The sequence below is a fragment of the Agaricus bisporus genome (assembly GCF_000300575.1).
Source record: "Agaricus bisporus var. bisporus H97 unplaced genomic scaffold AGABI2scaffold_6, whole genome shotgun sequence".
Taxonomy (NCBI): domain Eukaryota; kingdom Fungi; phylum Basidiomycota; class Agaricomycetes; order Agaricales; family Agaricaceae; genus Agaricus; species Agaricus bisporus.
In genome coordinates, this window is record NW_006267369.1 from 1,848,507 (window position 1) to 1,862,618 (window position 14,112).

General features: G+C 47.4%; 5 protein-coding genes across 5 annotated transcripts; 2 read left to right on the forward strand and 3 right to left on the reverse strand.

Annotated features, from left to right (window-relative positions):
- Positions 1-990: 990 nt before the first annotated feature.
- On the reverse strand, positions 991-2,063 carry AGABI2DRAFT_223371 (hypothetical protein). The gene is made up of 3 exons (XM_006462066.1): positions 1,823-2,063; positions 1,613-1,772; positions 991-1,560 (listed from the first exon to the last, which is right to left on the reverse strand). The coding sequence occupies exons 1-3, from the start codon at positions 1,934-1,936 to the stop codon at positions 1,199-1,201; spliced, it is 636 nt and encodes a 211-aa protein (XP_006462129.1). The 5' UTR covers positions 1,937-2,063; the 3' UTR covers positions 991-1,198.
- A 343-nt stretch (positions 2,064-2,406) lies between these two features.
- AGABI2DRAFT_193432 (hypothetical protein) lies at positions 2,407-3,263 on the forward strand. Its single transcript, XM_006462067.1, has 5 exons — positions 2,407-2,461; positions 2,512-2,562; positions 2,616-2,702; positions 2,750-2,886; positions 2,946-3,263. The coding sequence occupies exons 1-5, from the start codon at positions 2,431-2,433 to the stop codon at positions 3,129-3,131; spliced, it is 492 nt and encodes a 163-aa protein (XP_006462130.1). The 5' UTR covers positions 2,407-2,430; the 3' UTR covers positions 3,132-3,263.
- AGABI2DRAFT_193433 (hypothetical protein) lies at positions 3,255-4,465 on the forward strand. The gene is made up of 5 exons (XM_006462068.1): positions 3,255-3,437; positions 3,497-3,573; positions 3,625-4,005; positions 4,060-4,120; positions 4,172-4,465. The coding sequence occupies exons 1-5, from the start codon at positions 3,279-3,281 to the stop codon at positions 4,232-4,234; spliced, it is 741 nt and encodes a 246-aa protein (XP_006462131.1). The 5' UTR covers positions 3,255-3,278; the 3' UTR covers positions 4,235-4,465.
- A 2,205-nt stretch (positions 4,466-6,670) lies between these two features.
- On the reverse strand, positions 6,671-8,925 carry AGABI2DRAFT_118993 (hypothetical protein; the record flags this gene model as incomplete). The annotated part of the gene is made up of 3 exons (XM_006462069.1): positions 6,671-7,392; positions 7,456-8,374; positions 8,521-8,925. The coding sequence occupies 3 exons, from the start codon at positions 8,923-8,925 to the stop codon at positions 6,671-6,673; spliced, it is 2,046 nt and encodes a 681-aa protein (XP_006462132.1).
- On the reverse strand, positions 8,882-11,941 carry AGABI2DRAFT_179014 (hypothetical protein). The gene is made up of 4 exons (XM_006462070.1): positions 11,714-11,941; positions 9,784-11,661; positions 9,605-9,731; positions 8,882-9,556 (listed from the first exon to the last, which is right to left on the reverse strand). Exons 1-4 carry the CDS (start codon positions 11,864-11,866, stop codon positions 9,162-9,164), a joined length of 2,553 nt encoding a protein of 850 aa, XP_006462133.1. The 5' UTR covers positions 11,867-11,941; the 3' UTR covers positions 8,882-9,161.
- Between the last annotated feature and the right edge of the window lie 2,171 nt (positions 11,942-14,112).

Consider the following 14,112-nt stretch of genomic DNA (forward strand, 5'->3'; position numbering starts at 1 on the left):
TTTTGTGACGGTCCTGTTCCAACCTTCTCAGATGAAAGACATACTTTCGAGCTTTCTCGTTCTCCGCGCCCCCGGATCAAGCAATTAAAACTCAGATAAGTAACCACCATTCATGAGATTAAGGGCCGGGATTTTCGCATTGCAGGCGGACACGACAGGCCCACGTGTATAATAAACGTGAATCAATATGTTGTGGACCCATTCTGAACAGGGCAGTCATTGAAATTATTTCTGTCACGAGCTCAGCTGACGAGCATACCCTTGCTTACCCCGAGCGCCAGTCCGATGTCATAGAACACGCCGCGCCAAAAGCGACACCATTTCGGCGAGCGTGCACCAACCTCTCATTTGGTAGCATTCTCCCGGTCAATTCTATTCTGAATACTACCGAAGAGCACGGCCAAGGAATCAATGACGTAGCGTGATTATTTCAAAACGCGGACCAAAAGTGAATGAACATCACATGCACACATGGGCGTCTCCATCGTAGAAGCATATATGTAAGATCTGTGATTTGCTGCTACCTGACGACGAGGCTCTTTACATACCAATGGAATTAACCGAGGGGGCACGTTTACAACATGAAACAAACGTGAAAGATACTAAGGATAGTCTAAGGATAGTATTCTCCCTGCAACTTCGGAACAGGGATTCCAACCCTTGAACTGAATAATCAGATAGCAAATTTGGTTGGTCAAGGGTGGTGGAAGTTATTAGTCCAGACACGTGTTTATCAGAACCGAAGATATTCACTGATGTACGTATTGGACATCAGGAACCTGGCTCGCTGGCTTCTCTTCCTTGAAAGTTCATGCTTCTTCTGATTGCTATTCCACAATGGGTAAATGTAATCGGTGTTAACCTCGCCCATTGAGAGCTGTAAACACAAAAAATGAACGCCATCAAGTGTATGACAGCAAAGGGTGACCATACATACCTCCGATCAATTCTACTCCAACGGACCACGAAAGTCTCGACCCCCATCAATGGATGGCAGAAATTGTGTCTACAAGCTTTCTAGGGTCGATTATATTCATGTATATAGAACAAGGTATCAAGAGAATTAGGTATGCTACAAACGAGTAGTGCGACGTTAGAGTCGGCGGAGTTTTTTGATGCTTCTAGGGTAGATCCTCGCTACCAGCACGCGGGCGAAGGTCGGAATTCGTCCCGTTGGTGGGCGTCAGTGGCAGGGTAATTAATTGTAAGCCAAGAAGTAAGCTGACAGGGCAGGGAGGTCGTTGGAACCAGCGTCCGAATAGCCTTGTCTCCTCGAACCGTTGAATTTGAGGACCACGACGGCACCGCACCAAGCTTTAGGAGCGGCTCCTGAGGTGATATGATAGATAGCACGGTTAACTGGGGCGCCTTTTTTGAGTGCATTCGGAGAATACCACAAGTGAAGAGGAAAACGCAGAGGCTCGCTATTGAGACCTTGTGTGAGGACAATGCCCTCGGGTGCGCCATCGGTGAAGAGTTCTCGTACAATCGGAATGGGACACATGCCCTGGGAGGGTTTATGGGAAGGACGGCAGTTGACCGTGATAATGCGGGGTCGCTCTAAGAGGAGTCAGGGACGTACACAGGGGAGTAAAGGATACGTGTCACTCACCTTCTTCTGGAGAAAAGAGAATGGTAGAAACAGCGATGTACTGGGGTTCGGCGGGCGGAGGAGTGGCAATCATGTTAACACCATTGTAGGTACCAGAGCTTGAGGGGCTCCCATTGGATTGATTTGCCGGAACACATTCCTTTCTGTGTCGTGCCCAGTCCTGGAGAAACGTCAACGGCAAGGTCAGCACCAAGAGATATTAGGGCCCACTTGATGAAGATGTTCTGGAGTGCAATACCAAGCAGCTTGACAGCGGCTACACCACATAGAAGTCGGGCGACAGCACAGGGTGCATGGGTGGTTGATGACTGAGACGGCATGCATGGTGGGAGTAAATGGATCACAGGTCAAAATGTCTAGACAATGACACTCGAAGATTCTGCTTTTAAACCCTCGCACGGCCCGATTGAATCAACAAGACCTGTTCGATGATGAAGCCAGCTCAGTTTTTGGAATCTAGATGCAGGAACGGCAGACACACCCAAAACCAAATCAAGATTCATCCAGATTGCTCACGTATAAGGAAATGTTCATGAAAATTTTTATTCCCATTCGTGGCACATGGACAACTGGACAAACGCGGAGACACCGCCTAAGCCAGCTCCATTGTTGTCGATTCCAAGAGCCGCTGAAACCCGTCAACAATGTCGCCGCGGGGGAATGAGAGATGACTTCGTAGATACATATCCCCCATATTTTGGGATTTGACTACGATCAATGTTTTTTCCCGGTGCCGCAGTTCGGCATGCCGGCGTGACCGCGTCACTCCGGCTATCCGCAATTCTCACTCTGCTATTTCCAGTAGCCCAACCACTACAATGTCTGAAGATGAAATGAATATTGACGACGGTGAGCACTTGTATCAACTATTTTGTTCTATCCAGCTCATGTGCAGCTAGTCGAGGCCGGAGGTGCCGTTCGTAGGAGAGGAAGAGGTTTTCAAAACACAGGTGTGCCAAGACGTGGAATGATCCACATATAGCCTAATACTACCTTTCTCAAGGCGACAACGACCTAAAATCGTCGACTGACGCGACCTACGATCGAGTAGAGTCCACTACGACAGGCGCCGACACCAGGGCTGCACGATGTATGTATTATCTTTCGTCAATCTGAATCCCATCTGAACTATTCCAGCTGTCGAAGGATGGATCGTGTTAGTCACCAACGTCCACGAAGAAGCAACGGAGGAGGATGTGCAAGACAAATTTGCAGAATTCGGAGAAATAAAAAACCTCCATCTCAATCTCGACCGTCGGACGGGTTATGTGAAGGTCTGTATTTTTCTGTCGAACCCTCCCTTGTCGTGTCCTTTACTCATATCGGTACGTAGGGTTATACCCTCGTTGAATACGAGACTATGGGTGAAGCCCAGGCCGCAATTGACGGTGCCTCTGGAACTACACTACTGGAGCAGACGGTGCAGTGTGATTACGCCTTTGTTCGTCCCCCTCCGACTGGTCCCAAGAAAGGTAGAATGCGGGGTCGTAGTGCCAGTCCAGCCCGTCGCGCCAAGTAGACACAGTGCTTGTATTTTCTCTTTTGCCGTAGATTGTAATACGACTTCCTTGCTGGCGGCCGTCATGTTTGTAGTGTCCAAATAATGTTCACACGCTGGCACGAGAGTTTATTCAACTCTTTCTCTCTCTCCACTCTTCCGGGTCTTATGGCTCGTTTCTCGCCAGAACTTGCTACTGCTGAAGATGACAACGCTATGAACGTTGATAATGAGGAGAAACCTCAGGAATCTGGGGCTGAAGATGAAGATGGTTCGGAATACGAGATTGAAGAAATCATGGACGCGAAGAGAGGCGCTTTCCCCGAGGTGAACTGCTTTCATCTTTCTTTGTCTGACACTATGCTCAAAATGACGCGTTTCATTAGGGTAGAATGGGCTACCTCGTGAAATGGAAGGGTTATGGGATGGAGGAAAACAGTTGGGTTGATGAACAAGATACTGAGTAAGTGAGACAACAGGGCATGTCATTGCCTCCGCTTTATCACGACTGTAGGAACGCGAAAGAACTTGTGGCGGAATTCTGGAGAAAGAACCCTAAGAAGAAATCACGCAAGTCAGTTGAACCCAAAGCAAGCAAACGTGGACGCAAGTCTTTGGCTGCGGAGGAAGAATCCGACGCAGGTTCAGCTTCCAAAAAGCGGGGTCGAAAATCAGTGGTCGATGTAGAATCCGAGGAGGAAGACGAAACGGCGGCCCGTAACAAAAAGACGCGGAAAGCCGAAAAACCAGTAGGAAAGCAGAGAAAGACAGACGATACAATTCATGTCATGGACATGAGCAAGTACATGGACAAGGATAGTTGGGAAGACCTCGTCGACACAGTCGACACCGTCGAAAAGGGAGATAGTGGTGGCTTGCAGGTCTATTTCACGTTGTACGTGACTTGAAGGCCGTTTTCATTTCCTGGACTAATCGGCTTCTTCCTAAGGAAAAATGGGGAGCAGATTCGCGAAGACAGTGAAACTTGTCGGCGTCGTTTCCCGCAAAAAGTAGGTCGTTCATGAAACTGCAAATGAGATTTATCTGATTCCAGTTAATAGCTTCTTGCCTTCTACGAAAATAATTTGAAATGGAGGGTTGCTGAAGCCGGTGACGATGACTGAAGATCTCTGGGACAATGTCAACTATTATCTTCATGCATGTTTTTGGAAATGAATAATTTGACAGCTTGTGAGTCGTTATGAGTCGGCGATTCTTCTTCTTGGCTTTTACGTCGACGGCACCGTAAATGGACCGAGGGAAATGTGTTTCGAGTTTCACTTTCGCTTACGATACGTTCTGTTTGTATGTCTTCTTTTGTACATCTGAAATCAAACTCTACGTTCCCATTCACCGAAGCTTAGAGGGTTCAAGGACGTCCCTGGGCGCATCATGAACTGTATTGCCTCTTCACCTGGTTTCCCGCTGTTTCCCGCTATGGTTTTCATCACGCACCCTGGCCCCTCTCTACGAGACAAACCGAACCTTAGACGTATATGATATCACCAGGCTGCATATGGTCACACGTCTCTTCTGTTTGAAGCGATGCCTTAACTGGATTCAACCTTGCGTTCCGAGTCGGGCAATAGTCCCTACCATTGAAGTATTCAGTAGGTTGTCCAGTCTCGTACATTTCGACCTCGAGTAAGGTGAACGACTTTTTTTCCTTCCCCTTGTCCCCGGATGTTTGGTACGTGATCCGATACCTGTGGCAAATGTTTAATGCCTTCGTTTCAGGGAAGGGGGGAAAGAAAGATCAAAAACAAAAACGTACGAACATGTGCTATATTGACAAAAACACAAGGCACACATCCTTTCGTCATTTAAATTGTATGTAGACCTTGGCCCGAGGCCAAGAATGACAAGAATTGTTAATTTCGAAAGAAAGATGGATAAAAATCATCATTCGAGATTCTGTGTCTCCGACTCCCATCAAGAGTCATATAACATCAGTAACTTATAACATCCACATTCCCCAGGGTGGATATACGAACCTGACGAAGCTTCAATGAAGGTCCCTCATAAATAACTCACGCGGCAACAAAACAAAGAGCCACATACACACAAAAAAAAAGAAAATCTTGGACCCTGGTTTCAAGGTCAGACAGAGCACGCCCACGACTCAGCCACACGGCAAAAACGTCAACGGTGCGACCACGAGCTGCCACGCTTTCAAACCCGACAAAATAAAAAAAGGCGCTCGGAAACGTCAAAAAATAAAACAAACCAAACACCCCAAGTTTCTCTCACACCCATCAACGTAAGCCTGAGAATTCCAAGGGAAGAAGAAGACCAGATTTTTCAATCCGATTTGGTGAACAAGATGGCAATTCATGAGCTGTGGTGATCAGTCGTGGCTACACATTTCATTGCTCCAAGAAGCACACACCTTACGTACGTTAATTGATTTTCGATCGCGCATTGCAACACACCTCTTCTATACGGTCCGTCGGATATCTCTCAGAGGTAAGCGCATATTAGGCAGAACCCTAGATGATGAATGAAAGAAGGATCAGGAAATATAACGGGAAGGAGAGATATCCCAAAACCTGGATACTGGATGAGTTCCAGTCGATATGCGAACAAATGATCAGGTATCACCGTCCGACATTGAAATCTATTTGAAATAGTATGACGCATATCGGTGGCCGGCAAAAGCCTGAGCCTGCGGTTCCTATATTGATTGTAGAATTGCTCTACTGAAGGTCCTGTCAAAAATCTTTACGGCCGTTTAACAAATAGTTTTGACTCTCCATTGATTGGCGGTGACGAGAGAAATGATAAATTACATTCTTCCCTACGCACGACACGCGAAGGAATTTTTGAGTGGCGCAGAGATCCGCCTCGTGAAAAAAATTATAGCCACCGTCTCCGCAAAATTCACCCTTATGAGAGCCCGGAGCAGATTCCTACTGTGGTTAGTCTCTAAAGTAAGTTAAGAATCACGTTGACGGGAGCCCTTTTCTGATTATGTTTTTTAGAAGTTTCTATCAGGATTACTAATCGCCTTCGGAACCTTGATTGTGTTCTGCTTTCGACCAACAATAGCAACCCAATTCGCCTCGTTTATCATCCGAACTGCTTGCCTGCCTAAGCATACGGAAGCAGCTACATAAGGTTAGACTCAGAGAGTCGAAGTGAAAACCATCTATACGATTAACAATAGAACGTGGTGTCCGTGTGGCAATATTAACTTTTTCAGTATTGTAGGGGCTTCGGAAGGACCGGACAAGAGCAGACATCAATGAAAGAAAGAGAGCTTTGCCATTAAGTCGGTGAATAGTAGCCAAACCGCTTTTACATATCAAGAGAAGCGACCTTCAGGAAGGGAAATCCGAAGGGAATCCCGCGGCCTGACGGCCGATCTTGCTATCGTTACCCCAATAAGCACAGGCGAGGCTAGTCTGCTATAAAGCTCATGAGAAAAGGAGATCAAAGATGTTCCTAAAAAAAAGTTCCAGGTTATGTTACAAATACTATTCGGTCTCAGCATGGAAGATAAGTATAATGGTCACCTGCTGTCGAAGGTCAATTGAGAGTATCAGATATCCACATAAGCATCACCAGTCTCCCGGAAGAAAGCTCCCAAGCAAGTCGAGTTCATCAACGCCAAGGTCTTCCATTCCGCCTTCAATCCCTTCGACAGCCTTCCCAAGTTGACCGTTTCGTCCGTTTTGACGCCGCTTTTTCTTCTTTTCATAGATTCGTTCTGCTCTCCTTAATCTCCTTTGTACGGGGGATGGAGGGTCTGCGACCTTCCATGTCAAATCAACTGCTTCGACATCAAGATGTGAGTGAGAACGGAGCAGGAGTTCGTCGTCAGAAGACCGACATGAGCACGATTCATCATCAATTTCTTCTTCCCCTTGGGGCTCGTCATCCTCAGAATTACCGGACTCTGTTTGTTCTACTCGGTTTGCTTGAACGACTGTTCCACTTCTAGTGCGCCTCGCTCCACCACCGCCTTGTACAATAGTATCACTACGGTTTCTCCTCCCCGCCGTACGGCCACCAGTCGAGCTACCCTGATTGAGGGTTCCATTCCTTGCCACAGCTACGCCATGGCTCCGGGCCTCAGGATAATTATTCTCACTGTCCTCAACAATAAAATACGTTGTCTTCATATTTAAAGTCTGGGTGACCGGTAATCCTAGCGTTCGTAATTTCGGCAAGATCGGCTTCAACCGAGGTTCCTTGGTTCCCACTGAGTCACCGATTGCGGCGGTATCAATAACAGAATTGATCAAGACTGAAGCGACGCCCTGAGGGGACGAGGAACGAGCTGTTCAATTTCGCATTAGAAACAGGAATCTGAATCCTTTCTCAGAACATAAATGCAACGTACCGCGATTCATCTCGTCCCGAGCATTCTCCATTATGTTAGCTTCGAGCGCACTTTCCTTCTTTTGGCGAGCATAATAACTGGGTGGAGAAATAATACTGTCACTAACCCAAAGGGAACGTTCTTCGGAAGAGAGCGTATGTACGACCGAATTCGGTCTCATTTGGTCACTTCGGTCATCGAGGCCGCGAGTGACGCCAGAGGTCGGGTCAAGCAAATCCAAAAAACATCCACCGCGGTGAGGAGTTGATCTACCTCGTATATGCGCAAAGAAATCATCACCAGCGTATTCGTTATTCGTTTCCAAACCACGCACGCTCATCTGGGATGGCGGGCGATTAAAGTCGACACTTCCCAACGATGATGCAAAATAAGTCTCGGACTCAGAAAGGTCAACGTAAGAATTGACGTGCGTGATTAGCGCGGTATTCTCTGGGTCAAGGTTGAAGTCATCATCTCCGGTAGCAGTTGTATTGCACCATCGAGTTTGAGCCGAAGGAACGTCGAAGACAGCCATAGGAGGGCGCAGTGAAGGAGCGGAAGGCCTTCGCAGATGATTTGCAAGTTGGTTGCCTCGATCATCCCTCGTCGGTGAGGTTCGTGCGCTTTGCGAGATAACTGGTCGATGCCCCGCGTGTTGTCTCTGAGTTCCTCCTAGACGAGTCTCCTTCGAGCCAGAATTGTGTGCTGGAAGCAACGGAACACCGTTGGAATTTGTTCCTCGATCAGACAAGCCAGACCTATCCCGAGGAGCCCGGGACGAGTTTTGATTCACGTCAATTTGCGGAGAATTCTCCTTATGGGGTGTGCCACCAGACGGAGAAGACGGCCTTGACACAAAGGGGCTAGCTAGTCCAAGACGGCTAGGTTTCTGGGGTCCAAGGGAGGATATATGCGCCTTGTATTGCGACGCCTTAGATATCTAATAGAACCGGCGCCTGAGCAAGTCATGAAGGGCAACATCCAAGCACTTGCCTTCGGTTGCATATTTTCTTTCTTGCTTCGAGAGCTTGTACGGGCACGTTTCACTAATTTTGTTTTTCCCAGTCGCTCCATAGGATGTCCCACCAAAATACCAATAGCCGTGTTTTCAGAGACCTCGTCGCGAATAGGTGGTACGGGAGAAAATTCATGTCCGGGCGTGTCAGGTACGGGCCTCGAGCCTCCCAGTTTAAAGACTTCGGAACCAGTTGCCTCCGTAGGAAGAGGTGTCTGAAGAAGAGTTTTCGACCCAAGTTGCCCCGAGATTGTAGACGATGCCGCAGAAGATGACAATGAAGCGATGTCCAACGCTCCAATTGGACCCTGAGCCGAAAACACCTGCCTTAAACGAGCCGGGTCGGGTCCAATATCAGACTTTGACCTAAGAAGGGAAGGCATAGAGTGAGCAAGTCCATTCTGACAGCTGGTATACAGGTTTCGAGCGTGGCGACCATAAACTTTGGCGTTCGATTTGTGGTGACCGAGGGACATGATAATCGCAGGGAAAGATTGATGGCGGAGGCTACAAATATATCATTGACGTCACGCGTCAGGATCACCCGCAAAAAGATGAAGGAGAAAACCACATATATGTAACCTCGAATAAAGAGTTCCTATTGTAGCTTATATATCATAGAGACTGCCCAGAGTAGAAGTGAGAAGTGAGATATCATCGAATAAATCAGAAACAATATTAAAGGGAGATGCTCGCAAATATATTACTGATATCACAGTTCTGTCTTTTCAAGGACGCGCTGGGCTTGTTGGCCCATCTTTTCAATCTGCTCGGGTAGTTTACCTATTATCACATCCTCTGGACGAAGATCTTTCCCGGAGCCTTCGGAAGAAATTGGTAGGATGGAAACTTGGGGTTCGTTCATATCTTTAGAAGCCTCTTCAGCGGCCTTCTCATCCTCGATATCCGGCTCCGCTAAGGGCTGTAGGCCTGCCAACCATCGTTCACCATTGCGAACCAGTACGCTCATCCTCATCGCGAAACCACCAATCATACTCTGAACTTCGTTGTCAAGATCGTTCAGCGCAGGAATTAGCCGGTCTTCGGGGGCCTCGGGATGAGTTCCATTCTGCAGCGAATGAGCCAACTGATCGAATCGTTCATAATCTGAGAAGCAGTTGAGAATACGGAGTAAAACAAGTACTGAGTACCTACTCCTCATAAGATCGTGATACTTCTGCCAATCCTCGTAAGTGACATCATCTAGCCATGCATAATCAAGACCTAGGTCGGCCTGTGCATCCTCAGCCAATGACTTCAATTCACGGCCAGCGGTGAGAACCTAGAGTAGAAGAGGTCAACTGCAAGCAAAGAAATGAGGGTATGACACTGACAGCTTCAGTTTCTTTGTCTCTCACAGATACAAACCAATTGTGCACATCTTCTTGGACATTCCTCACAGTATCTCTGAACTTCGCCTTAACTTTGTCGACGATTTTGTCATATGATTCCTGCTCTTTCTCCCGGTCCTCCGGCTTGATCTCTCGGGACATAAGTTTGTTGATATATGCCTCTAAACCTTTCAACAATTTCTCTCCCTCACTCTGAACCTTTTCAATGGCTTCTTGGCCCTTCCCATCGCTACTAGTATTATCGGTGGGCGACGGAAGCAAGCCAATGGCTGCTGTTGCAGCCTCGCGAATAGCCGAAAGTTCAATTTTCAGTCGAGTTTCCGCGTCCTTCGCGAGTTCTTCGAGTTGAGATTGCCAGCGCATGTGTCGATCAACAATCTTAGTACGCTTGAGAGCCGTGGCCGCCTTTCTGGCTTCTTGGTCCACCTCTGGGGTAGGCTCTGAATCAGTTGTTGTTTCGGGGTCGGAAGCCGTTTCTTCTTCGTTAAACCCGATCTCCTTCAGAAAATCGTCCAAATCTTCAACAACCGGGGGAGGATGATTATCAGTGGTGGCGTGGTCACTTGCAGGCGTTTCGGAAGGCGAATCTTGCTTAGCCTCGGGATAATCAGAAGGTGTAGGTTCCGGAGTCATCTCCGCCTGTGGAGCAGCCGTAAGGACCGCTTGCGCAGCTTCAGTCATGTAAACATCCCTCTCTAGTTCATCGATGACTTTACTGGCATGGCCGGCGCTTTGCTCAGCTATGCTAGCGGCGCTCTCAAAAGTTTCGGCCAGTGTCGGTTGCGCAGCCTCGGTCAAGTGAACCTCCCTCTCTAGTTCATCGATTACTTCACTCGCATGGCCGGCGCTTTGCTCAGCTACGCTAGCAGCTTTCTCAAGGGTTTCAACCAACGCTGGGGTAGCCGCGTGCATGGCGTTTTCTTCCACGGGTACCTCAGAGGTGACCGGCAAATTTGTAGCAGAACTTTCCGCGGCAAAAGATAACTTGGATTGTGTGGCAGTGGTTGACGGAGTAGCAGAATGACCAGACTTTTCAACTGCCTTCTCCCAGATTCTGAGTACGTGGGGATCTACGAATTGCCTGCGTAAATCTCCCATACGTCCAAGTGCACTCCGGACAAAAAACATTGTTCCGGAAGCTAGAGATTTGCCCTGCGTTTGTACGACGCCTGCTGCCCGGAGAGAATACGGTTTAGCAAACGCATAGCCACGTATGACACGAGGTTTTGCAAAGGCATATGTGGTAGCGACATAAGGTTGAACAAAATCGTACACGACCTGAGCACGTTCCTGGGTTCGACGTGCGTAGATAGAGGCTTGACGGGACAAATTTTGCACATAAGGATTCACGCGTTTGGTGATGGGTGAAACGTATTTATTGACCAAGGGTTGGACGCGATATTGGTATTGTGGCACTACTGCACGCATCCAATACACTTTGATGACATTGTTCCACACACGCTGGGAGGTGCGTGCGGAAGTACTGACTGCCTTGTTGATATAGGGAGCTGCACGTCGGTTTGCAGCAGCAACGTAAGGGGTGATGGGTTCGATGTAGCTTTGATACATGGGTTTCGCATATTTTTCAAAGGGTTCGACGACAGTGGGGTGTGTGACTGCGGCGCGGATGGGTGGCATTATAAAGGGTTCGAGAACGTGTGTTCGGTAGTTTGCAAGAGATCGACAAACGGGATTATTGAGATTAGAATCGGAAGGGCAATTGTAGAGAACGTAGGCAACAAAAGTGGAAAGGATAAGGATAAACAAACGGTCTAATGGGGACCGCTTTTTTCTCTGCGCCTGCGGGAGTTTTCGAGATTTCGACTTTTTGGAGCTTGATTTAGCGACGCCATTTGGCTCCTTCATATACGGTGATGAGACGCAATGAGAGCATTAAAAAGAAAATACTTACGGCTTTACTCTGTGCTGGGTTCAAGCTCGAAGAAATTGCTCCGAGGTTCGAATGTGACAGTTTTGCACCGACCGCCCGAGGCAAGGCTTGCGTCGAATGTGTGCGAGAAGTTGGAGGAGCCGGCGCGGAGGGTGTTTTGCGGGCCGCTACCATTATCTGACTAGCAGAAAGAAAAAAGCAAAGACCAACGTGGAAGACTAGAGAAGACTAAGGAAGGCTAAGGTGTGGATACCGTCTCACATTTGGGTAAGCGAAACGTCAGAGCCTCTAATTGTCACTGTTTGTCGATAGCTTCTGCTACACAGCCACACGAGCAAAGGTGGCAAAGGTATAGGAAAAGGTGTAGTGCACCTAATCACTGCCACTTTGAACAACGCAGATAGGTACCCCAATCTCAGTACGTAATTGATTTCTTCGTTTGGGGGAATGAAGTAAATGTTACTGGAGCCAATCTCAAGAGAGCTTCTTCATAACTTCAAATTCCCCGCGTCATTTTCCTGAAATCAGGCTGCAGTAACCATGTGGTATATGAGTTTGTCTACGCTGCGAAAAATCAGCGGCGCGAATTATCGCAAGAAAAGAGGAAATGTATTTATATGTATATATTATAGCACCCTCGCACTATTTTTCTCGACTTTCCACCTTTTGATCAAGTTGTATTTCGCGGCTCCTGGGTATTATGGGTACTAAGTACTTTTTGCTACTTCTCAAGGTGGCGGTGATTGCACCAATATCCGTTTCGGGTATATAAACTTTGGCAACCCTGCGGTGGGGTTCAAATTAAGGCGACTCGAATAACATTAAACATCGCCGAAGCGGTCGATGTGTAGCACAGGGTAATAGACAACTTACCGTGCACTCTCACCACCCTTGCTGTGCGAGCTAAATCAGTTCGGGCCTGATATAACTGGATCATTCGTGCTGCGAACCTCGATTTCGGACTAACTCAACCAGCTTGCTTACTTATCAATTGTAGTCAGCGTGCATGCTTCTCGAATTAGCAGAGTGGCGATCGATTTACATGTGGCTTCGACCACGAAAAATTGCTACTGGTCCTCATGTGCACCAAGTCAGCCGGATGATTTTGAATCATCAGAAGGCTTAATTGCCAATTCGGCTCGGAAAAGTCAGGCAGAGCCGTTGAAGTCGACGATCTTGGATTTACCACAAGGAGATGAAGGATGTAAATCCGTCGTCAAGGGCTCAGGGTCAAATTAGCCGCTTAGCTTGACAGCTGGGAAGCTAGATTGATAGCTCACGGTGGCGCCTCTTCTCAGCGGCAAAGGAGTCCCCGGACTTGTGATGAAGCTTTAGATTCACGACAGAAAACTCGAAAAAAAAATAGTCCCTGACCTAGATAAGCACCCGAAAAACAAACAGCCGAACAAAGACCGCCTCTGCAATATCACCTGTTGCCGAAAATGTTGGCCCGAGTTTCCACCAGAAGGGAACTCGATGTTTAGATGATCCAAAATTCTTGATAGATGTGAATTTTGAACCCCACAATTTCGCTTAGCTCCAAGTGGGTACTAGGCTGTTCAAACAACAGATTCTGTTCCACTATGTTGTGTACCCACTTGTCTATCACTGGTGTTCACTATTTTTTGTTTTTGTTTAAAAGACCACCCGATTGTCTCTGGTCGTCTAAGGACAGTCGGGAAATTACCATGGTAGAGGTGCTTTAGGTGCGTACTCTTTTCAAGTTGGGGCTCGGTGTTGCACGGTAAATTCATGAGACCGAGATGGAAGACGAGATCATCCCTGAAAAGAAGTCATTAACTGCGATTTGCAAATTGGCGTTTTAACACGACCCTGAAGCATGAGGTTACTTGCCCCAACCCTTAAACATCATCAAGAGAATTTTTACCCGGAAGTTTTCTTACAAATTTGCACCAATTTTGCAAGAATAGGTATCATATGTCACTCCGGCGAGTTATGATCTTTGTTGATCGCTGTTCCGTGCGCCGTGCTCGACCGAAGCCGTTCTGACCGGAGTGCATCACGTATTACATCTTCCCACGTGCGTCACTCAGTAAGTTGAATTGGAAACGCGTATATACCTCATGTTCTCCGAGACAAGGACATATACTGTCTAACAGGCTTATCGTAAATGATATGCAGGGTGGTCAATGATTTTTCGACCGGTAATTTGACTGTATGATACCCCAAATAGTACAGCTTTTATACTATTCCCGCACATTTGTGGACATTGGATCCTTTTTTACACAACAGATGACCGAGAAGACCCTTCTGAAGTATGTCAAAAGAGGATACATGGGCCCGGGTACTACATGGGTTCCCCGACATCGGATATTATGCACGGAGACAAACACAATGACACAATCTTCGAAAGTTGGAATCATAATTTAGTTTAATTGATCCACGGAGCTCTCAAATGT

Excerpts from the sequence above, each read along its gene's own strand:
- AGABI2DRAFT_193433 (XM_006462068.1), top strand. The coding sequence starts at position 3,279 with ATGGCTCGTTTCTCGCCAGAACTTGCTACTGCTGAAGATGACAACGCT. Across the intron at positions 4,006-4,059 it reads TTGCAGGTCTATTTCACGTT|GAAAAATGGGGAGCAGATTC; the intron begins GTACGTGACTTG and ends CTTCTTCCTAAG. Across the intron at positions 4,121-4,171 it reads GGCGTCGTTTCCCGCAAAAA|CTTCTTGCCTTCTACGAAAA; the intron begins GTAGGTCGTTCA and ends TCCAGTTAATAG.
- AGABI2DRAFT_193432 (XM_006462067.1), top strand. The coding sequence starts at position 2,431 with ATGTCTGAAGATGAAATGAATATTGACGACG. Across the intron at positions 2,563-2,615 it reads AAGAGGTTTTCAAAACACAG|GCGACAACGACCTAAAATCG; the intron begins GTGTGCCAAGAC and ends ACCTTTCTCAAG. Across the intron at positions 2,887-2,945 it reads GTCGGACGGGTTATGTGAAG|GGTTATACCCTCGTTGAATA; the intron begins GTCTGTATTTTT and ends ATCGGTACGTAG.
- AGABI2DRAFT_223371 (XM_006462066.1), bottom strand. The coding sequence starts at position 1,936 with ATGCATGCCGTCTCAGTCATCAACCACCCATGCACCCTGTGCTGTCGC. Across the intron at positions 1,773-1,822 it reads CTCCAGAACATCTTCATCAA|GACTGGGCACGACACAGAAA; the intron begins GTGGGCCCTAAT and ends ACGTTTCTCCAG. Across the intron at positions 1,561-1,612 it reads TCTCTTTTCTCCAGAAGAAG|AGCGACCCCGCATTATCACG; the intron begins GTGAGTGACACG and ends GACTCCTCTTAG.
- AGABI2DRAFT_179014 (XM_006462070.1), bottom strand. The coding sequence starts at position 11,866 with ATGGTAGCGGCCCGCAAAACACCCTCCGCGCCGGCTCCTCCAACTTCT. Across the intron at positions 11,662-11,713 it reads ACCCAGCACAGAGTAAAGCC|GAGCCAAATGGCGTCGCTAA; the intron begins GTAAGTATTTTC and ends CCGTATATGAAG. Across the intron at positions 9,557-9,604 it reads GTATCACGATCTTATGAGGA|ATTATGAACGATTCGATCAG; the intron begins GTAGGTACTCAG and ends ACTGCTTCTCAG.